This window comes from Nicotiana tabacum, chromosome 10 (genome assembly GCF_000715075.1).
Source record: "Nicotiana tabacum cultivar K326 chromosome 10, ASM71507v2, whole genome shotgun sequence".
Lineage (NCBI taxonomy): Eukaryota > Viridiplantae > Streptophyta > Magnoliopsida > Solanales > Solanaceae > Nicotiana > Nicotiana tabacum.
In genome coordinates, this window is record NC_134089.1 from 137,329,635 (window position 1) to 137,351,731 (window position 22,097).

A 22,097-nucleotide genomic window follows, 5' to 3' on the forward strand; every position below is an offset into this window, starting at 1 on the left:
CTCTACCGAAGCTGGCACATGTGGCTGTGGGAGCACTGACTGGGCTGCCACTAAACTGATAGCAAAGACAGCTTAGAAGTTGCGGTCTACATCCAGTTGTTGATACTGGAGAGTGTTTGGCTCAATCGGTGGGCAGTCAATGGGTATGCTAAGGAGGATGGAATATCTGAAGGCCTAGAAGTAGATGGTCTGGAGGCAAGCTCTGGTATGGCAGTGGGAGGCAGTGAAGGAGTGACTACCACTACTGGCTCTTCAGACTGGCTAGTAGAAGTAGTAGCTTTGCCCTTGGATCTCTTGGCTTTGGGGTTGTCTGGACCTTTAAAGTTGTACCATGAAAAGGGCATCTTAGGTTTTACCTTGACATCAAAATTTCTCTTTTCCACCTCCTGATCTTTGAAGTACATTGTGAGGAAGTTCAGGAAGGGGTATGATCTATCATCCTCATTGACCACTCTGGTGATCACCCTAGACATGACATTCCCGACATTGATCAGGAACCTCGCCATAACAGCCGCTACTAATATCGCCTGGGACACCATCAAGGTATTTTCATAGGTAGTAGGGTCAAGCCCGCTGCATACAAAAGTTTCCCAACACTTCGCCTCAAAGTTTAGGGTGTTCCTCAAGATAGGAACCCTTGCTGTCAACCATGCTGGGTGGTATCCGGGAGAGCCAAGTATGATGCCAACCATGGGATGAAATCCTCATCCATCGCCACCTTTTCCAAGTATAATATCTCATCTTCCTCATTAAAGCCCATGTATTCATTGAATGTTTTCCCATCAAACTTCACTTTCAAGTTCCGCACCTTAGTCACTTTTGTGTCCCTTTTAATGTGGGAGGCATTGGTGTAAAATTCTTTGACTAAGTGCTCATTTGCATCTGACACCCTACTAGTAAAGTAATCCCATCCCACTCGGTCATTGAAATGCTGCTTCATATTGGGGTTGTGAGGTAGAAGATCTCGCTCTATAAATTGGCGCTCATGAATAAGTGACCTTAGAGGCCACCACTCCCGGAACTTGTGATAGGCCAGCTCACTGACGAATTTCCTTTGCCACACTTCAGGGTTTCTAGTTCTTTTCACACTACCGAGTTGGGTCTCACCCCCTCCCTTTTCATCCGGTACCCTAGCATCTACATCCGGTCCAGGTGACGAAGGTGTAGGTAAGGTTGAAGCTGAACTATCACTAATTCCTGTTGAGCCCTCAGATGACTCAGAAGACACATGAACTAAAGCATGAGCAGTAGGAGAGGCTAGAGGTGTGGGCTCATTTCTCAACCTAAGTCTCCCCGGGAAGTCTGGAACATATTCTGGCACTGAATTAGACTCTAATGCCTCTCGGAAGGGCAAGTACTCACTTCCCTCAGAATGGGAAGCAGCTCTATTTGTAGCTCTGATAGTTTTCCTGGTTTCCCCAATTGCTTTCCGAACTGCTGGGGTCAATTTAATCTGTCCTCGTCCCCTACCCCGGAAGGACTCTGCTCTACCCTTTTATTTGTCATCGCCTTCTCTAGATTTAACCATTGTTTGCAAGTATAATCAGTTGAACATTGTTAGTTGCTAGAAGAAGTAGTGAAGAAGATAGTAGAACAATTCACAATGAAATGAAAAAGAATTGCAGACCGCGGAAAAAAGAGCACGACCGCGAAGGCTGCACCGCAGATCTGGAAAATGCATCGCAACTGCGAAGGTGTGAGATTCAGACTACCCACTCTCTGATTCAATAGCACCGCGAATCACGGAAAAAGAAGCGTAGTCGTGGAAGTTGCACTGCGGACCGCTGAAAATCGACCGCGACCGCAGACCCTCAAATGTACCTCTCTGAACTTGATCATCACGGACCGTGGAAAATCCATTGTGGTCGCGGAGAGGCACTGCTATCAGCGGAAGTTGCTACCGCTGACCACAATTATCAAGACTTAACTTTCTCAAATCAAACATATGACCGCGGACCACAAAAAATCAACCGCGATCGCGGTAGTAAAATTAGGGCTCAACAGACCTAGAGTTTCAATTGTTCGTGCATTTACACATTTTTAAGCCTCACTAGGTGTTCATTAACCAATTCTAACAATCTAAGTCCAATTTAAATTAACACTAAGGAACCCTAAGTCAAAATTAAAAGAAAAAGGAAGAAGAAAAGATAAAAACTATCAGTTAAAAGGAAATAAGTACAAAATTAAAGATAAGGAATGAGTGAAATTACCAGATGTGAGATGAGTGGTGAAAATTGAAGTCTAGTGCTTGTGTTCGTGCAAACTAAGGCGTGCATGAACAATGTTTATGTTGTTTGAGAGTAAAATGATCGAAAATTTAAAAGGTTCAATGACCGCCTATTTATAGAAATTACCCAGGGGCCCACATAATCTTACCTACCGCGGACCGCAGTTGTGAAGTTCAGAAGGGATGCAATTGTGAGACCACCGCTGACCGCGAAAAAGGCTCCGCGACAGTGGTAAGCCACCGCTGACCGCGAAAAATAAACCTCGGCAGCGGTTGAAACTTCAGAGAACCGCCATTTTGGAATGTTTAGAACCGCTTACCGCAATCAAATTCCGCCCCCGCGATAAGGCCACTGCGAACCGTGAGAAATGGAGCGCGGTCGCGGTCCAAACTTCAGAGAGTGACACATTTTTCCAGCTTAGTATTGCGCTATATCAAATATCCCTAAACATATCTCACAATCAGTTAGTCCAAAAACAAATCCTACACTAAGAAGAAAATCAATAAAAAAAGAAGAAAAACACATGGGTTGCCTCCCAAGAAGCACCTGATTTAAAGTCACGGCACGACGCAGGTTACCATCAATCACTTGAGATGGATCATTGCCACCACGTGGCTGTCATCAAATTTTCCAAGATAGTGCTTTACTCTATGCCTATTAACTCTGAAGATCTCACCATTTTTGTTTTTCAAATCAAGAACACCAAACGAAGTCATAAGCACCACCTCAAAAGGTGCACTCCATTTTGACTTAAGCTTTCCCGGAAACAGTCGCAACCGGGAGTTGAACAAGAGAACCAAATCACCTACTTTGAACTCCTTGCCACGAGCATATTTGTCATGTAAGTACTTCATTTTGTCCTTATACAAGGACGAGCTGGAATAGGCATAAAACTGGAAGTCATCAAGTTCATTAAGCTGCTCTTTACCCGGAGATTTGCTGCCACATCCCATTCAAGATTTAACTTCCTCAAAGCCCATATGGCCTTGTGCTATAACTCAACCGGTAGATGGCAAGATTTTTCAAACACCAACCGGTACAGAGACATACCAATCGGAGTCTTATAAGCAGTCATGTAAGCCCATAAAGCATCATCTAATTTCTTTGACCAGTCGGTCCTATTTGCATTGACGGTCTTTGACAATATGCTCTTAATCTCCCTGTTGGAGACCTCAACTTGCCCACTAGCCTGAGGATGGTAAGGGGTTGAAACCTTGTGATTGACACCATACCTTGCAAGTAAAGTATCAAAGCCTTATTGGAGAAATGAGAACCTCCTTCACTGATGATTGCTCTAGGAGTGCCAAACCGAGTAAAGATACTCTTCTTGAGAAAAGCCACAACACTCCGGGCCTCGTTGTTGGGTAAAGTCATGGCCTCAACCCACCTGAAAACATAATCAACGACCACCAGAATGTATGTGTTACCACATGATCCTACAAAAGGTCCCATGAAGGCGATGCCTCATACATCAAATATGTCAACCTCAAGAATAGTGGTGAGAGGCATTTCATCCTTCTTTGAAATTCCGCCAGCTCTCTGGCACTCATCACATCTCTTCACAAGATCGCCTACATTCTTGTACAATATAGGCCAATAAAATCCACAACTAAGCACCTTTGAAGTTGTCCTTGCCCCACCATGGTGACCACCATAGGGAGAGGAATGACAAGCATCAAGAATACTCAGTTGATCCTCTTCCGGAACACATTTTCGAATCACACCATCATTGAAAATTTTGAACAAATAAGGCTCATCTCAATAGTAGTCCAAGCTATCCCGTTTGAACTTCTTTATTTGGTTAGAAGAGAGCTCACACAGAACAATATCGGTCACAAGAAAGTTGGCAACATCCTTAAACCAAGGCATGCTATTCATAGATACGGAGATGAGTTGCTCATTAGGGAATGAATCATTAATTTCAAGGCCATCACAAGGCCTCCCCTCCTCCTCCAAGCGGGACAAGTGGTCCGCCACTTGGTTTTCAGTCCCTTTCTGATCAACAATCTTAAGGTCAAACTCACAAGCAATAGAACCCATCTCATAAATCTCTCATTGGAATCCTTCTTTGTCATCAAGTAGCGGAGTGTTGCATGGTCAGTGTGAAGTATCACCTTGGCCCCCATGAGATAAGGCCTAAATTTCTCCATTGTAAACACAATTGCTAGCAACTCTTTTTCCGTCACCATGTAATTCACTTGAGCATCATTCATTGTCTTGATTGCATAATACACCGGGTGAAACATCTTGTTGACTCTTTGACCCAAGACCGCTCCTACCGCAACGTCACTTGCATCATACATGAGCTCAAAAGGTAAGCTCCAATTGGGTGCGGTAATAATGAGAGTGGTTGTCAATTTGTACTTGAGAAGTTCAAAAGCCTTCATGCATTCATCATTAAACACAAATTTTGCATCCTTTTCCAATAACTTGCAAAAAGGGTTCTCTACCTTAGAAAAGTCTTTGATGAATCTTCATTAGAACCCCACATGCCCAAGAAAACTTCTAACCCCCTTGACTGAAGTAGGAGGAGGAAGCTTTGAGATCACTTCAATTTTAGCATTGTCCACCTCTATACCGTGCTTTGAAATCTTATGGCCCAAGGACCATGCCCTCCTCAATCATAAAGTGACATTTTTCCCAGTTAAGCACAAGATTGGTCTCTTCACACCGGGCCAACACCTTGTCAATATTTTTCAAACATTCATCAAACGAGTCACCCACAACACTGAAGTCGTCCATGAATACCTCCAAAATGTCCTCCACCGTATCGGTAAATATGGCCATCATACACCGCTGAAATGTAGCCAGTGCATTACATAAACCAAATGGCATCCTAGAAAAGGCAAAGGTGCCATACGAACACGTGAAGGTGGTTTTATCCTGATCTTCCGGAGCAATCAATATCTGGTTGTAACCAGAGTACCCATCCAGAAAATAGTAGAAGGCACACCCAGCAAGTCTATCCAGTATTTGGTTAAGAAAAGGAAATGGAAAGTGATCCTTGCGGGTCACTTTATTTAGCTTGTAGTAGTCCATGCACACCCTCCATCCGATGACAGTCCTAGTGGGAATCAACTCATTTTTTGCATTGGTAACCACAGTCATACCACCCTTCTTCGGCGTACATTGCACCGGCGAAGTCCTAGAACTATCTGAGATGGGGTACACAACCCCTACATCCAACCACTTGATCACCTCCTTTTTGACAACATCTTGCATAGCCTCTCAACCTCCTTTGATGTTCCACGGAGGGCTTGGCATCATCTTCAAGAATAATCTTGTGCATGCAAAAGGCGGGGCTTATTCCCTGAATATCAGTTAGAGTTCATTCAATTGCCTTCTTCTGTTTTTGGAGCACCGCCAATGTGGCATCTACCTGCATGTTAGTAAGATAAAAGGAAAGAATAACTGGCAAAGTTGAACTAGGGCCTAAGAATTTATACCTGAGGTGTGGAGGTAACGACTTCAACTCCAACACGGGAGGTTCCTCGATTGAGGGATTTGTTGGTGGAGTCTTTCTATCCTCAAGATCTAAAGAGAACTTTCGAGGATCATAAGAGTAAGATACCATTCCATGCAAAGCATTGACACACTCCACCCGACCTTTATCCTCATTGACATCAAGTTTCAACAAAACCACTTCTAGAGGGTCCTCTACATTGATCATTGCACTAGTATCATCAACTATCACTTCCGTGACATGATCCACAAAAGAGCACACTTTAGTACTATTGGGTTGCTTCATTGATTTGCACACATGAAAGATCACTTTCTCATCACCCACTCGAAAAGTGAGTTCCCCTGCTTCTACATCAACTAAGGTCTTCCCAGTTGCAAGGAAAGGTCTTCCCAATATGATCAAAACCTCATAATCAACCTCGCAGTCCAAGATCACAAAGTCAGCAGGCAAAATGAACTTGTCCACCCGAACAAGAACATCATCAATAATACCAAGCGACCTCTTCATTGTTCTATCCTCCATTTGTAACCTCATTGAAGTAGGTCGTGGTTAACCAATACCCAAAGTTTTGAAGACGGAGTAAGGCATCAAATTGATGCTTGCTCCAAAGTCACACAATGCCTTTGCAAAATTTGCATTCCCAATGGTGCATGGAATGGTGAAAGCATCGGGATCTTCAAGCTTTGGAGCCATCGAGTGCATAATTGCACTTACTTGGTGAGTCATTTTGATGGTCTCACAATCCATGGATCTCTTTTTAGTCACCAAGTCTTTCATGAACTTGGCGTAACCCGACATTTGCTCAAGAGCCCTCTTAGGGCGAGAATGATTAATGGCACAAAATTCTAAGCAATAGGAAAGAAGAAGTCAAATCCAGTCTGTTCCAGCATCATTTTCACTTCCATATAACAAACAGCCACAAGAGGATTAGAAAAAGTACTGATTTCCAACTAATGCAAGTAACATAGGCTAGAAGATAGTTGGTTTTTTCTTTTCAAGTTAAGTGTAAATAATGCCGGAGAAACAGAAAGATGGTGGGAAGGAAAAGGTAAAATTCCAAACTAGCAAAGGTGCATTCCTTTTCTTCAACCATCTATTCCTGATCTGAGATCTTTAGTAAACTTCAGCTCCTTCTCATTCTGAGTCCTCTCACCAGGAATTTTAAATACTTTGGCAAAGACTAGCGATAGTCCAATCAGTTAAAACCTTAATTGGCACAAAATCTAATTGTCAGCTGAGACTAAAAATCTATGACTCTGAGGTGATATAGTGTATTCCAGCAAGCATTTTCTGTTTGTCTAACTTCATCCTTCGGATGCATTTATGGTGTTACAACAAGCTACTTGATGGGCTAGAAAAGTGAAACTCATCATTGTGTCAAAGTTCCATAAAATATAACAGGTGTGAACTCTTAATCTCTTTTCATCCGGACTACAATAATCATCAGCCTTGCATTTATCCCTTTTTTCAAATTTCATTCTTTTTCCTCACATTCAAATTTCATTCTTTTAATCTCAATCCAAATTTATCAATTCTCAAGCTTCAAGCTTCAAGTTTCAATATATAAGCTCTCAACCAATGATTTGGGTTTACTACCGTATCACTAGGTAGAGCCCTCTTAGGGCGAGTATTCAAAGATTGCAAAATTTGGCCAAGTTGAACCTCCAAGTTTCGGATTGAAGTATTATGGGATGCCAACTGAGCATCAGAGTCGGCATTCTTTTTCATTATTTGTTCAAACATCATCTCGATCCTTCCCATCTCATTATTTGACGAGCTAAGACCTTGGGATAAAAATGGAGGAGGGTCGTTGATACATCATAGGTCTTTGGAAGACTTGCCCCCGATTTCCTTGATTGCCATTATTCCAACCCCCTTGGTTATTGTTTCCTCCCCAATTATTGTTGTTGCCACTCCAGTTGCCCTGGTTGTTTTGATTGACCCAATTTTGATTGTTGTTCCCCCAGTTGCTATTTCCTTGTTCATTTTGATTCCCCCAATTGCCTTGGGATCTCCACTATTGTTGTTGGTTAGGAGCATTGCCCCTTTGTCCTAGGTAATTGTTCACAAACTGCACTTCTTCATTTTGCTCATAATAGCCCTTATCTTGATTGAAGCCACCACTATCTTGGTAATATTGATCCGGACTACTTTGACCTTGTTGAACTCTTTGTCGCCTCTTGTTGACCAATATGTTGACACCTTCCATAACATTAACTTGTCTAGGAGCTTGAACTTGTTGCAACTGAACTTTTGCCAACTGGTTCATTGTTATAGTTAACTCTGCTATTGCCTGACCATGATTATGGAGCTCTTTGTGCAAGTGGATGGCAATGGGATCACCTTGTGGCACATTGGCTCGACTTTGCCAAGCTGAGGAAATATCTGCCATCTCATCCAATATCTCACACGCCTCATTGTAAGGTGTGTTCATAAAATTTCCCCCTGCTAGCTGGTTCACTACACACTGATTGGTCGTGTTAATGCCCCGGTAGAATGTCTGCTGAATCATTGCTTCGGTTATGTCATTGTTCGGACATTCTTTTACCATTCTCCGATATCTCTCCCAGCTCTCATGAAGTGGTTCATTAGGTTCCTGTTTGAAACCTAAGATTTCATCCCTCAAAGCTGCCATATGTCTCGGTGAGAAAAACTTGGCTATGAACTTATCGGCCAACTCATCCCATGTAGTGATAGAATGGTTGGAAAGCCTCTCGAGATAGTCTAAAGCTTTCCCTTTAAGTGAGAAATATAATAGTCTCAACCGTAATGCATCCTCTGACACATTTGTTTGCTTGCTTCCCCAACATGTATCCACAAAGACCTTGAGATGTTTATATGTATTCTGATGGGGAGCACCTGTGAAATACCCTCGCTACTCTAACAAAGTCAACATCACATTTGTAATTTGAAAATTGCCCACATGGATCCAGGGTGGGACAATTGCACTAGTATATCCTTCGTTTGGAAGCACTCGAAGAACGACTCTTGGAGGAGGCGGGGGAGGGTCTGGAACATTATCATTGGCCTGGCGGCCTCTCCTTTGAGCTTGAGGCACTATAGGTACCTCATTATCAATATTATCATCCACCTCCTCCCCCGGAATAGCATTTCCAAGATTATCGTTGTTCGCCATTTTGTACCTGAATTGATGACACACACAAATTAGTAACACAGAAGGAAATAAAAACAAAGCACAAAACTAGTCAGATAGATAGCCAAAACCTTTTAGCTCCCCGGCAACGGCACCAAAAAGTGATCGGGTCCAATCATACACCACTATAGAGTGGCAAGAGCGGTCGATGCAGCTTTTACCCGAGAAGGTCGGGATCGAATCCACAAGGAGCTAGATATATTTGGAGTTGGATTCCTATCTAATCTAGCAAAGTGTAGTGCTCTTGATTGCACTTTCAATCATTCTTGTTTGTTTGTTACTTCTAATTTTATACAAATGATGCACAAAATTAAACTAAGAAGATATTTTTGTAGGGTTTTCTAAATGGGTAAAAAGGCACTAGGGAAGTGATTTTCTCCTAGGTGAGTATCTAATGGGATCTAAAACTTAGGGAAATAATATTATAGTTGGGATCGTGATATAGCCAATGCATGAAGCTACTCACTCTATACCTCTCGGTAGTTTGACTGACTTTTCCCTAATTGGCTTTCTCAAGTCCAATTGGGTGTTCAATTTGTGCAAGCAATATTGGCTCAAGTCGGGTATTACTATCTCTAGGTTTAACCCTTTAATTGGGGCTATCAATCTCTTGAATACACCCCAATTCCTTGTTGGCTTGAAATTCCTAGACTTAATCTCTCTTTCTCAAGAAGAGCCTAAGTCAAAAAGGCACAAATTAGTATTTGCAACCACTAATTTAACATAGAAAGCATAAATCAGGCCAAATATCCATCACCCATAAACATATAAGCCCTAAAATAAGAGACCCATTAAATACCCACACTAGGGTTGAGCCACAACTCTAGCTAATGAGTTTAGCTACTCATAATTGAAGAAGAAATTATAGATTGAGATGAAGAATAACCCATAAAATGTAATTACAAGATAAGAAACTATGATTAATTGCTAAACTAGCTAAAAAATTACTCAAAATAGGTAAAATACGGCATTCACGTGCTCACCACTGATAAGATAACCTAAAAATCTGAAAAGAAAGTATTTATACATGGCTAAATTTTTTGGATAAAAATTCCCCTAACGGAGGTACCGCTGACAGCGGAAAATGGACCGTTGCAGCGGTGAGGCTACCGCGGCCACATAAAATCAAGCGCGGACCGCGGCTTCAATCTTCCAACTCCAATTCCAACTCTCTGAACCTCTTCACCGCGGACCACGACCGCTGTTGCGGTAGGTCCTCCGTAGTCGCATAAAAGCACTGAGGTCAGCAGTGACTTGAAAAGCCCCAAATGAAAACTCTCTGATCTTTGCCACCGCGGATCGCGAGAAAAGGACCACTGTCGCGGTAGGTCCTTAGCATCCGCGGTTGATTTTCCGCTGTAGCGCTCAGTTGACTCAGCTTTGACTTGTGCAGGTTTCACTCCTTTTTGAGCTGATTTGACTTTCTTGTATCTTTTGGACCAAATATTGCAAACAAGCACAACAAGTTAGCTTTTGGAAATACTTGTATACACTTTTAATCAAAAACTCAAGCAAAAAGGAGCATAAAATAGACTAGAATCCCTAGTTATCAGCAAACGCTCACTTGGAGAACGAGGGAATTCATTTCAAAAAGTACACTTGTACATTGCATTTCAATTTAGTTTTCGGTTAATGAGAAAAAGCTCCTTTTCTCCATTCCTTCTTCTTTTCTTCACAGAGCTTCGATTGCTCATCAATGACAGGTTTAGTGCTCATTTTAACAATAATCAATAAATTATTCAAGGTAAATATAGGGTTTGAACTAAAACAATTGGGTTCGCCGAACCCGTAGCCATAATACTGGCTCTGCCCCTGTATTTTAGTGATTTTTATATTATATAGATATACATGAAGAAACGGTTAACTTTGTTCATGTACTATTCGAAATTGTGATATCATTGATTGAAATGATCATTTGCTCATTTTTTAAAAATCTTTTTAATAGAAATCATCATGTGAAAATTAATTATTTTATTTAATTATTCAACATTTAAAATGCACTAGTTTGGCTGATTTGAGTTCATACGGAATAAGCTCTCAAAGGGAGATAAAAGCAAAACACATCCAATCAAAAGGTTTTTCCATTCTCATAACCAGACTATTGGAAGAAGAAAAAATGTTTCATCCTTACTCATTATCAAACATTTAAGGAATTTTTACCTCCTATAGCAAAGGTTAACACCTTATTTATCTTAAATAAATACCATTTAAAAAAATTATATTCTATATATACCTTTTAAGGTTTATAGCAAAATATTTAATTTTGGTTACCTCCTAGCCCTAAGCCACTAAATACTCTAATCAGTTACACTATTTTCTTTCTCTCTACTTTGATACATCCCATTGTAAAATATAACCCTTTATCTTAGTACCCTCCAGAATTTCTGCGGATCAGTTCTGCCATTCAAACCCCATTGAAACAAGGATGAGTTTGGAGAAGAGGTGAGGACGAAATATGGAAGCAACAACACCGGTCATGGCAGATAAGGAATGTCCTAAGTACATACGACAATTGATTTGAAGCTCCTCCAAAATGGCAAGTAAATCGTAGGCATAACCTTCAAGGGAAGAGTATCGATCAAAATCGAAGTAATCAGGATTGGTCGGTGCCAAATCCATGGCCGAGGACTATTGTATAATCACGGGGTCTTTATCCCTATGGAGTGCATTGTTTAGATCTCTCATTCTTTCAAATGGAGGTTCGAAATCAAAGCAACGACCATCGAAATCAAAGCAACGACCATGGAGTGGAAAGGCTTCATCAAAATCGACGGCGTTCCGATCGAGTAGTCCAGCCTGAAATCCTCCGTTACAAAGCTTTCGAACCAATTCTCCTCTTAGGCCGCCACAGATTCGTCGGAGTGGCTTCATGTATTTCATTGTATTCATTGTCGTTTTTTTCATTGTAATTCAATGTATCTCGCTGTATTCCGTGTATTTCATTGTATTCATTGTCTTTTTTTATTGTATTTCAATGTATCCCGCTGTATTCTATGTATTCATGTATTTTTTCAATTAAGATAATTTATGTATTCACATGTATTATATAATTTCTCTAAAGATTGCTATATTTTGGGGGGGTTCAGTTGAGAAAATTTTTTATAACCGGGAAATACAAATTTTGTGTGTTATAATTGAGTTTGTTGAGTTATATTAGTAGCCTATTATGTTAATTGATACACTTTCCGTTTTAAAACAGTGTAATCCCCTGTTTTACGCTGTGAATACAGTCGAATACAGTAATCTGTCCAGCTGTAATCCCATGTTCCACGCCATGAATACAGTCGAATACACTCGAATACAACAACTAATTAGCTGGACTTCCTTGATTCACGCCTATTTTTTGCTACTGTATTCATGAATACAATAGCTTAAATACATCATATAGCCACAGAAAAAGTATTTATAATTCGTAATATAGTAAATGGTATCTATAGATGGTTAATTACTACTAAAAGATAGTGTTTTATGAAAATTTCTCATCAAAGATCAGTAACTAATAATCTTTACAAGCTTTGTTTGAAACATTTGTTTTTTGTTCTAAACGGATGAGCAATCCAGCCCATCTAGTAAGGGAGATAGAAGGCAAATTGTTTGGGTTTCTTGCTTCCTTCTCACCCCGTTGAAAACATAGAAATGATACCATGTAGCCATTTTAAAAAGCTGCTATTTCAGCATTAGCCAACATATTTTGAATTCTAAGTTTTCAGTTTAATTTTTTTGGGATACAAATATTCTGAATTGTTTTAAAATTAAATTTTTAGCTTAAATTTTCAGAATAAAATAAATATTGAATAATCCCTAAATAGCAGCCTTAAGAATTGTTCTAAGTAGGCATTTCGACATAAGAATTGTAAAATTTGAGAAAATGGTGAATTCTTTTTCAATTGTGGTATTTGAAATTTAGAGTTGTGTTTGGACATAATTTCAGTTTGAGTTGTTTTTTAAGTTTTGTGAGTGAATTGAGTGAAATTTTGGAAAACAGCTTTTTTGCAATTTTTCAAATTTTTGAAAATTTTCAAAATGCATCTTCAAGTGAAAATTAAAAATTTCGGAAAAAAAATGATTTTTTTTTGAAAAAATCTTCCATCAAATTTTATGTCCAAACGGGCACTAAAATTTGTACTTCCTACTTTTTGTTTCAAAATTTAGCCATTCAATATATATTTTTACCAAATTTTATATAATATAAATTTTACAGTTTTAAGCTCAAGAAGCTAAACCGTATTCACTAAAATGTCTCCAGTTTGACAACAACAACAACAACAACCCAGTATAATCCCACTAGTGGGGTCCGGGGAGGGTAGTGTGTACGCAGACCTTACCCCTACCCTAGGGTAGAGAGACTATTTCCAAATAGACCTCCGGCATCCTTCCCTCCAAGAACTTCCCACCTTGCTCTTGGGGAGACTTGAACTCACAACCTCTCGGTTGGAAGTGGGGTTACTTACATGGAAGTGGGGGTTATATCCATGTGAGTGAAATAAAAATTAGTCAAGATACGCTGGTATGAATACCTAAATTTTAGCATACACATACAACAGGTTGTGCTTGCATTACTAGAGATTGATGGGTGGGACCCAGCTCACCCATGTGTAGGCCCCGCGCCTTTCCATCCATCCAATCCCGCCCGGAAATTAAAATCCTATTTTCCTACTTCCCTCTCCCCTCTCTCTCCGGCACCAATAGCACATCCAAATCCGCCGGAAAATGAATTCCCGTTTCACATCCCTCGTTTTCCGATCACTCAAATCCCGTCAAAATCACCACCACCACCACCACTATCTCTTACCTCAATTCTTCTCTTATTCCATTGCTACACCAGCATCCCCACCTCAATACGCTCAAACCCTCGAGGGACTCCGCCACCGGCTAGCGGCGGAATCACCGACGCTATCGGACTTCATTAGGCTCCAGTCGGATAAAGAGTACTCGGTTGAGGTAGGCACGAAGAAGAAGCCTCTTCCAAAACCGAAATGGATGAAGGAAGCCATACCTGGAGGAGAGAAATACACGCACATCAAGAAGAAATTGAGGGAATTGAAACTTCACACTGTGTGTGAGGAGGCTAAATGCCCTAATTTGGGAGAGTGTTGGTCCGGTGGTGAAACTGGTACTGCTACCGCTACCATTATGATTCTCGGTGACACTTGTACCCGTGGTTGCAGGTCATGTACATTTCTTTGAATTTTTTTTAGGCATTTTGATTTATTGCTGAATCTAATTAGTTTTGGATTGAGTTACAGTTGATTGATTGATTGATATTAATTTGGATTATTGTTGTACATGATCGCATATTCCGTGCTTAGGGAATCTGTGCTATGGGAAAAGATTGTTTTTTTCCTTATCACATAAAAAAAGATTGTTTTCTTTCTTATTGTAAAAGAGAAAGATCAGTTCTTCTAAAACAAATTCTTTTCCTGGCAATTGATACTTGGAACAAATGGAAACATTTTTCTTGTTTCGGGATGCTGTAGGAAGATGTAAGCATGATTGGATTTATCTCTTTGCCACTTTATTTATGTTTCTGTGGTGAGAAAGGAACTGAACAGGATATCTTTGTTAATGTGTTCAACAAAGTAGATAACATGGGAACGCTTTACCTAGTCCCCTAGACACTACTGTCTATATGAATAATGCTAAATGAGCTGAATGATGGAAATGAGTTGACATGTGAAAATATTATTTGTTGATAGTCTTAAGGAGCTGAAGATATAACAATAATGGATTGAAAGCTAGTTTAGACTTTCACAGCCATGTTGCTAGGAGTGTAGTGGGCTTTTGATGGGCTTCTGTAAGAAAGGGATGAGAAACCAGAAGGTTTCTTTTTTGTTTTTTTCAAGGCTTATCTTTTTTCCTCTCAGCGAACCTGTTTTAGTGTATGTGCACTGTTGGTTGTTGGGAAGGTTAGAGGAGATCTCTTAAAGTAGATGGGATTTAAATTTGCTTTAGGGACAGATAACAAGAGTTTTGATCCATGTGAACAATCATTGACTAATTTCTGCCCTTTGAAATTTCAGATTCTGCAATGTGAAGACATCACGCACTCCACCTCCTCCTGATCCAAATGAACCTGCCAATGTAGCTGAGGCCATTGCCTCGTGGGGTTTAGATTACGTTGTACTTACCAGTGTTGACCGTGATGATTTACCTGATCAAGGAAGCGGTCATTTCACTGAGACAGTGCAAAAGTTGAAGGCATTGAAGCCAAATATGCTCATAGAAGCACTTAGTAAGTGCTCCTTTTTTTTACATGCCTTCTAAACTTTCTACCCTGACCTAAACCCCCAAAACGTCGAACATTTACACGGTTTCATACTTTGTTTGCTCGTTTACCTTTGTGTTTGATGACTTGATCTGATGTGTAAGACAGTCTTTACAAAATTTCAACAAAGTTACTGCTGTTAGGTTGATAAACGGCAACAATCTGGTTTGCACAAATAAGCTGTGCTCCTTATTTTGTTGTTGCAGCGACTGAACAACCATTGCGCATCTAGCGTCGTAATAAGAAGTGAAACTTCTTGTCATCCATACATGTTCTTCAGTTCCTGTACTTCATCCTCTTTGGCTCTACTCCCTCTTCCCCTTCCCTTCCCTGTGCCATCAATTAGATTTGCTTTGATTTGATTATCTTCAGCTGGTTGTTAGTGGACCTTGGCTGTATGAGTGGCTGAATCTTCAGCTGGTAGCCTGGCAATATTTATCCTTTTCTTGTACCCATGACAAATTAATGCCCCCAACAGAGCACAACAAGCTGAAATAATGACTCTTTCTGAAGTATGAAACTCACATATTTTGTTTGGCGTGATGTTTTTGAGAATCTAGATATTCTATTTGTGAGACATGATTGAAGGTATTACTTTCTTTTGATGTACAATTTTTGACTTATAAGTTATAAGTACACCTGCAAAAGCATCTATACCTTGTTGTAGCTATTCCGAAATTCTAGAAGTGGTCTAAGGTCGGTTTGAAGTGTCACAGAAGTTATTGAAAAATGTGTCTACTAGGACAATGTGAAGCAACTGACTTTATCAAGCTGGCAAATGTGAGCAACTAAATTTATCAAAATAAAAAAAGGGTATTACATGTTCCATCTCAAATAAAAAAAGGATTACATGTTGTGTTTGAGTGGAAAAACAATATTTTTGAAATGAGAAGAGCTGGTGGTCACAAATTTTTTTTGAAGTCCTATAGCTAATAAAGGATCTGGTTTATAGACAGCGTTTGTGCTTTTCCTGCTATCGTCTAACTAACTAAATACATAGTACAAATTATCGAACTTTAACTTTTGTCCCTTTTTTTTTCAATTTTCTCGTCAGTTAAGCAATACCTAAATAAAAAGGCCGTGACATTATCTGATTTCATCCTGCAGCGCCAGATTTTCGAGGAGACCCTGGATGTGTAGAGAAAGTTGCAAAATCTGGATTAGATGTTTTTGCTCACAACATTGAAACCGTCGAAGAGCTTCAGAGTGTAGTACGAGATCATCGTGCTAACTTCAAGCAGTCCATGGACGTTCTAAAGATGGCCAAGGACTATGCCCCTGCCGGTACATTGACAAAGACTTCAATAATGTTGGGCTGTGGGGAAACTCCTGAACAAGTTGTTAAAACAATGGAAAAGGTGCGTGCGACAGGTGTTGATGTAATGACATTTGGTCAGTACATGAGACCATCAAAGCGTCACATGCCTGTTTCTGAATACATAACTCCCGAAGCCTTTGAGAATTATCGAGTTCTCGGCATGCAAATGGTTAGTCTATGCCTCCTTTTTGTGTTATCCAATGTCTTCCTGCATATCGTGTTACTGAGTGGTTAATATATTATATACTACTTAAGATGAAGATATTATATCACGGCTAAGAAAATATATATCTCAATTTTTGATCTGTTTTAAGGTATGGAGATTGTAAGTTTGCTACTATTGAAAAGGTTCAACTTCGATTGTAAAGCAAGACAAATAAATTAGCTGAAGGCTGAAGGAGTATCATCATCGTAATTGATTTCTTTGCCATTTATTGTACAATATTGAGTAATAGCAAATCCTCGAAGTCCTTTTTGTTTTTTTCTTTACATATGTTATCTAGCTCATTACTCAGACTTTTCTGTTTTCTGCTGTCCTTGCACTCTTTCTATTTCATTTTTAATGTTCAGACAACTTACTTGTGAGTATGCAAAGGGAGCAATCTGGAGCTCTTGGGTTTTCATTTACGAGAAAAGGAGGAAGGATTTTGTAGTTAACCGTATAAAGTAAAGAAAAGAAGAGAGGCGTGATATGCAAAAATTAGGTTAATTCTGAGAACCTCTTTCATTAGAGCCTCATACTGATCCAAGCAACAATGAAGCCTTTTTCTAACAGCGTAACATGAGATGTCTCTGTAGTTCTCCATTTAATTCTCTAATATCAATAAAAGGTAAGCATATTTTCTCTTTTTACCTTTACCTTTGATGTTCAGCTCCAAGTTATGGAAGAGGGATATCCTGATTTTCTTGATTATAAAATTATCAGAAGGGACGGGATGTATTTGTGTGTTATCTCTTTAAGTTAACAGTTGTGGTGGGTTAGTTGGTCTTCTACATGAGTGCATGTATGGCAAAACCATATGTGACCTGCCACTAGACATCATAGCTTATGCGCAGTTGGGATGCAAAGGAAGAAAAGCTTGGTTTATGCCTTCCAAGACCAGACAATTGGGATCAGAATGGATGGTCTGAGAGGGGTTGTGAACATCTGCGGATCATGCTGTGATTTTGCCTTCCTTTGAGGAGGCACATTATGGTTACTCCGTACTTGCACCGGTGAGGGTTCAATGGCTTTAGTTTTGAATGGGATTCTCTCTATTCATCGAGTGAGGTATTATATTTGCCTCTTGGCTTTCTGAAGATTTTATGAGTGAAAAGGTCTGATCTTGCCAGATCATTGCCATTCATTTAATGTGTGAAGTCCTAAGGGGTTGTTTGGTATGCCTCTTGGTGCAAGATCCAAATCAAAAGAAATCTGGAATTCAGTCATAGAAAAGTGTGAGAAGAAGTTGTCAAGATGGAAATCGCAGTACCTATCATTGGGGGGTAGGCTAGTTCTAATCAACTCAGTATTAGACTCTCTACCTACTTACATGATGTCTTTGTTCCCAATTCCATCAGGCATTTTACAGAGATTGGACAAACTCCGAAGAACATTCCTCTGGCAAGGCAATAAGGAGAAAAAGGTCTTCCATTTAGTCAATTGGAAGACAACAACAATGGATAAAAAACAAGGTGGATTAGGGATAAGGAATTTGAAGAATCAAAGCAAGGCTCTTAGAATTAAATGGTTATGGAAGTACTCTAAAGAACCCCAATCTTTATGGGCCAAAGTGATCAAAGCCAAGTATGGTGAAGAAAACAACTGGGTGTCAAAAAAAGTCAGTACATCATATGGAGTAAGTGTGTGGAAATCAATCAGAGAACTTTGGCCAATAATGAAGAATCACTCCTCCATAAGAGTGAACAACGGAAGGAACACATCATTTTGGAATGATAACTGGCTAGGAATGGGAAGTTTAAAGGAAAGATACCCAGATATGTTCGGTTTAGTACAAAACCAGCATAAGACAGTCGCTGATATGAGGAGTTGTCATGGATGGGAAATAGCTCTAAGAAGACAGCTGAATGACTGGGAGATAACAAGATTAACTGACCTCTACAAAGAGCTGGAAGCATTTACAGGACTACAGGAAGGTTTGGATTCAATATGGTGGAAGAGGTACAACAAAGGGATTTACCGAGTGAAGGATGCATATAAGATTTTGAATCATGATAATCAACAGGTAGACACATGGCCTTGGAAACATATATGGAAAACAAAGATTCCATACAAGGTAGCATGCTTTACTTGGCTACTAACAAAGGAGGCGGTTTTAACCCAGGATAATCTCATAAAAAGGGGAATTTCTCTGTGTTCAAGATGTTTTCTGTGTGGGGAAAATGCAGAAACGGTCAACCATCTGTTCCTACACTGCAAGGTTACAGACCAACTATGGAAAATCTTTATTAGTCTTAGGGGTATATCATGGTCAATGCCATACAGGATTAAAGATGTCATCTATAGCTGGGAAGAAGCTGGAGCTGAAGCAACAAGTAGAGATAGATGGAGGACTGTTCCGGCATGTATTTGGTGGACAGTCTGGAGGGAAAGGAATACTAGATGTTTTGAAGATAGAAGCAATTCACTGCAGAAGATCAAACTCAATTGTATTCTTCTATTTTGTTTTTGGTGCAAACAGATGTACACAGAAGATACATTGACAATCATAGACATGCTAGGATCCTGCTAGGTCTCAAATTAGAATATCTATAAATTCTCTCTATGTAAATTTGGTTTTCAGTGCAACCTATGTACTGATTTTTATAATATATACAATAGTTACCAATTCAAAAAAAAAAAAGGGGTTGTTTGGTTGGTGAACAAGTTATACCGGGATTATATTGACGGGGATTTATAATACAGGGATTAAATATGAGAGGATTATTTAGTGGATATACTTTTATTGGTAGATGTTTGGTTCATTCGACTATAAACAGGGATATATGGGGTATAATATAAAATATTTGTTTGGTTTTACGCTAGATAAATTGAGATAAATTTGATTTCCAATTTTGGTTTAAACCAACTCATTAGCGAATCGAGTCAATTCCGAGTATCAAGTATTTAAACTAGTCTTACAGGTAACAGATTATCTGAGAATTACATATGTGGCCTTCTTGCTCAGAATATGCAATGGGTTGGTTAATTTTCTTACATATGAACGGCATCATCTAGCAAGGTGTAGTTGGAATTGCTTTATTTTTTCGTGACATGATTGAATTTGAAGCTTGAAATATTGCTTCTTCACTGTATTTTTTTAAATCAAAGGCAGCACCAATATGTTTGAATGCTGTTAACATGTGCTTTCCTGTGTTTCTGCAGGGATTCCGATATGTGGCTTCTGGCCCCATGGTTAGGTCCTCGTACAAGGCTGGGGAATTCTATATTAAATCCATGATAGAATCTGATCGTGCAGCATCTTCAGTGTAAGCTTCTGGTCTTCAGATCGTGTCTTCTCATACCACACGGGCGCAAATTTGATGCTCTCACAACATTTTTTGAGATTGAAACGCTTGGGTAGCCATTTGACTCTTGCTTCCTTTAGCCATGTTTCCTCAAAAGGGAGAAAAGAGCTAAAAAAAGATGTAGGTATTCAGAGTCTAATGGGCTATAACATTTGCCTCGTGTAAGCTGCTATTACGTCAAATAATCTCATGCAGTTGTACATTAACCTAGTGTAATTATTCTTTCAATAGCAATATCCTTGAAATCTTCCTTGAGCTGAGAATTTATCGGAAACAACCTCTCTGCTTTCTCAAGGTAGGGGTAAAGTATTTATGGAATTACACTGAGTTTGTTGTTGTTGTTTGCAATACCCTTGAAGTCTCGAGGCATTCAAAGTGGCAGCGAATGTTGATTTTACATTGTCAATCATAAGTATCATAAAGCTTGACAGGGAAGTTAAAATGTCTTATCTACAGAAACTTTCTGGATTTGGCTACAGTTCTATTTGGTTGAAATTTGTCGGTGGTGCTCATTTTTTCAAAGAAGATTTCTTATTTTTTGGCCTTGAATCATGCATAACTATTTGGTAGCTTGTGTAGACAAAAGTTGTCTTGTCATTCCTGAACAAACGTGATTTCCATGCTATGTACGTTTTAGCGACAAGTTTACTGTTTAGCTCTTGAGTTCTTATGGAGGAAATAATTGATGTGGAAATTTGTAATTGCCAATAAATATAGGAAAAATTACGCGACACAACAAGCATATACATTGTATTTATTGTTCGTAGCTATACTTTAAAAAAGTTATCATTCGTAGCTATATTTGAATTTTATAGCATATCCATTTGTAGTACTGAAACAAGAGATCAATCATTTTTTATCTGAAACAAGAAAGCAACAAGCTTTTTTAGCTAAGTTGGTTAGAGTGCGCCCTTAGTAAGGGAGGTTTTGAGTTCGACTACTTCCAACGAGAGCATTCTATTTTTCTGTATGTCGCTTAGGTTGTATTCGTTGTGCGAGCGAATACAGTCGATATATATTTTATCCTTTGTATACAATATAGGTTCTAAATTGTTGTGATTTATGAAAATTATAAACTGTAGTGTTTTATGATAATTAGGTTCTAAACTGTAGTGATTTATGAAGACTATAGTTATCGTTTCTCGTCAAAGTGTAATGTTTTTGCAATCAATTTCCAATCTTTCTTTTTCTTCATTTGGCCAATTCAACCTTTTTGGCGTTTCAATCATTTATTTGTTTGTTTTTGTATGTTAATTTTCTTTTGTGGTTGTCAATGGAGCCCAATTGAATTGAGGAGTTGGCAAATGGAATGTCGGAATGAGCATTCAAAAAAAGCACAAATGCTTTAGGCTGTGAACAGTGTGGGGAATTGTGGACCTTGTAGTATATCCCAACGGAGGGACAGATAATCCTCGTGGGATAATGCTTTGGGAAAACTTTTTATTGCTTTTGAGGTCATCAAATTATACGTTACAGTATCTGTGAACCACCGCTGTTTTAGGCTCTAATTAATCACTCAAAAAATAAACCAATTTAGGGACCCCTCATAATCTAGCATTCAAATCAGTCCAAAAGTTTAATTATTCAATATTCCTAAAAGCAATGTTTATTTGCTATGATGGAGCTATGTTTCTAATATTTCCTACAATGATTAACTACTTTTCCACTATTCAATTAAAAACTTTACGGACTTTAACCTTTGTTGCTTTATGAAGAGGCTTCCTTATTGAATCCAGTAGTCAAGAATCCAATGGTGAAACAGTGAAATGAATTCCGGAGGCGAATTTAGGCTCAAATTATGGTATACGTGAATTTATGGAGAAGAGTGATCATTTCCGAAAAAATATACGTATATTTTTTTCTCTCTTTTTTTGTGGTACATTCATATTCTAGAAATCATATATCCGTCTCCAATTCCCATCGTCACAGTTATGCAACAAAATCTTTTGCTCCCTTTTGTCACGTCCTTAGTTGTTAACTAAGTACACGTGCGACACTTGACAACTTGCTCATGATCTTGCACAGCTTGCTCGCGTTCTTGCTATGCCAAGTCAGTCCTACTACACTCATGATCGCTAAGAAATGTTAGAACACATGAGAATTGCCAAAAGAAGCTTTTGTATTAGAGAAAACTTGATTGTTTTGCTTGGTTGATGAATTAC

The 22,097-nt window shown here is 39.2% G+C and overlaps 1 protein-coding gene across 1 annotated transcript; it reads left to right on the forward strand.

Moving 5' to 3' along the window:
• Positions 1 to 13,555: 13,555 nt before the first annotated feature.
• On the forward strand, positions 13,556 to 19,893 carry LOC107809305 (lipoyl synthase 2, mitochondrial-like; the record flags this gene model as incomplete). The annotated part of the gene is given in 4 exon segments (NM_001325836.1): positions 13,556 to 14,013; positions 14,866 to 15,077; positions 16,218 to 16,597; positions 19,793 to 19,893. Coding segments are annotated over 4 exon segments (1,151 nt in total), but the record flags the coding sequence as incomplete, so codon positions are not given.
• Positions 19,894 to 22,097: the final 2,204 nt, after the last annotated feature.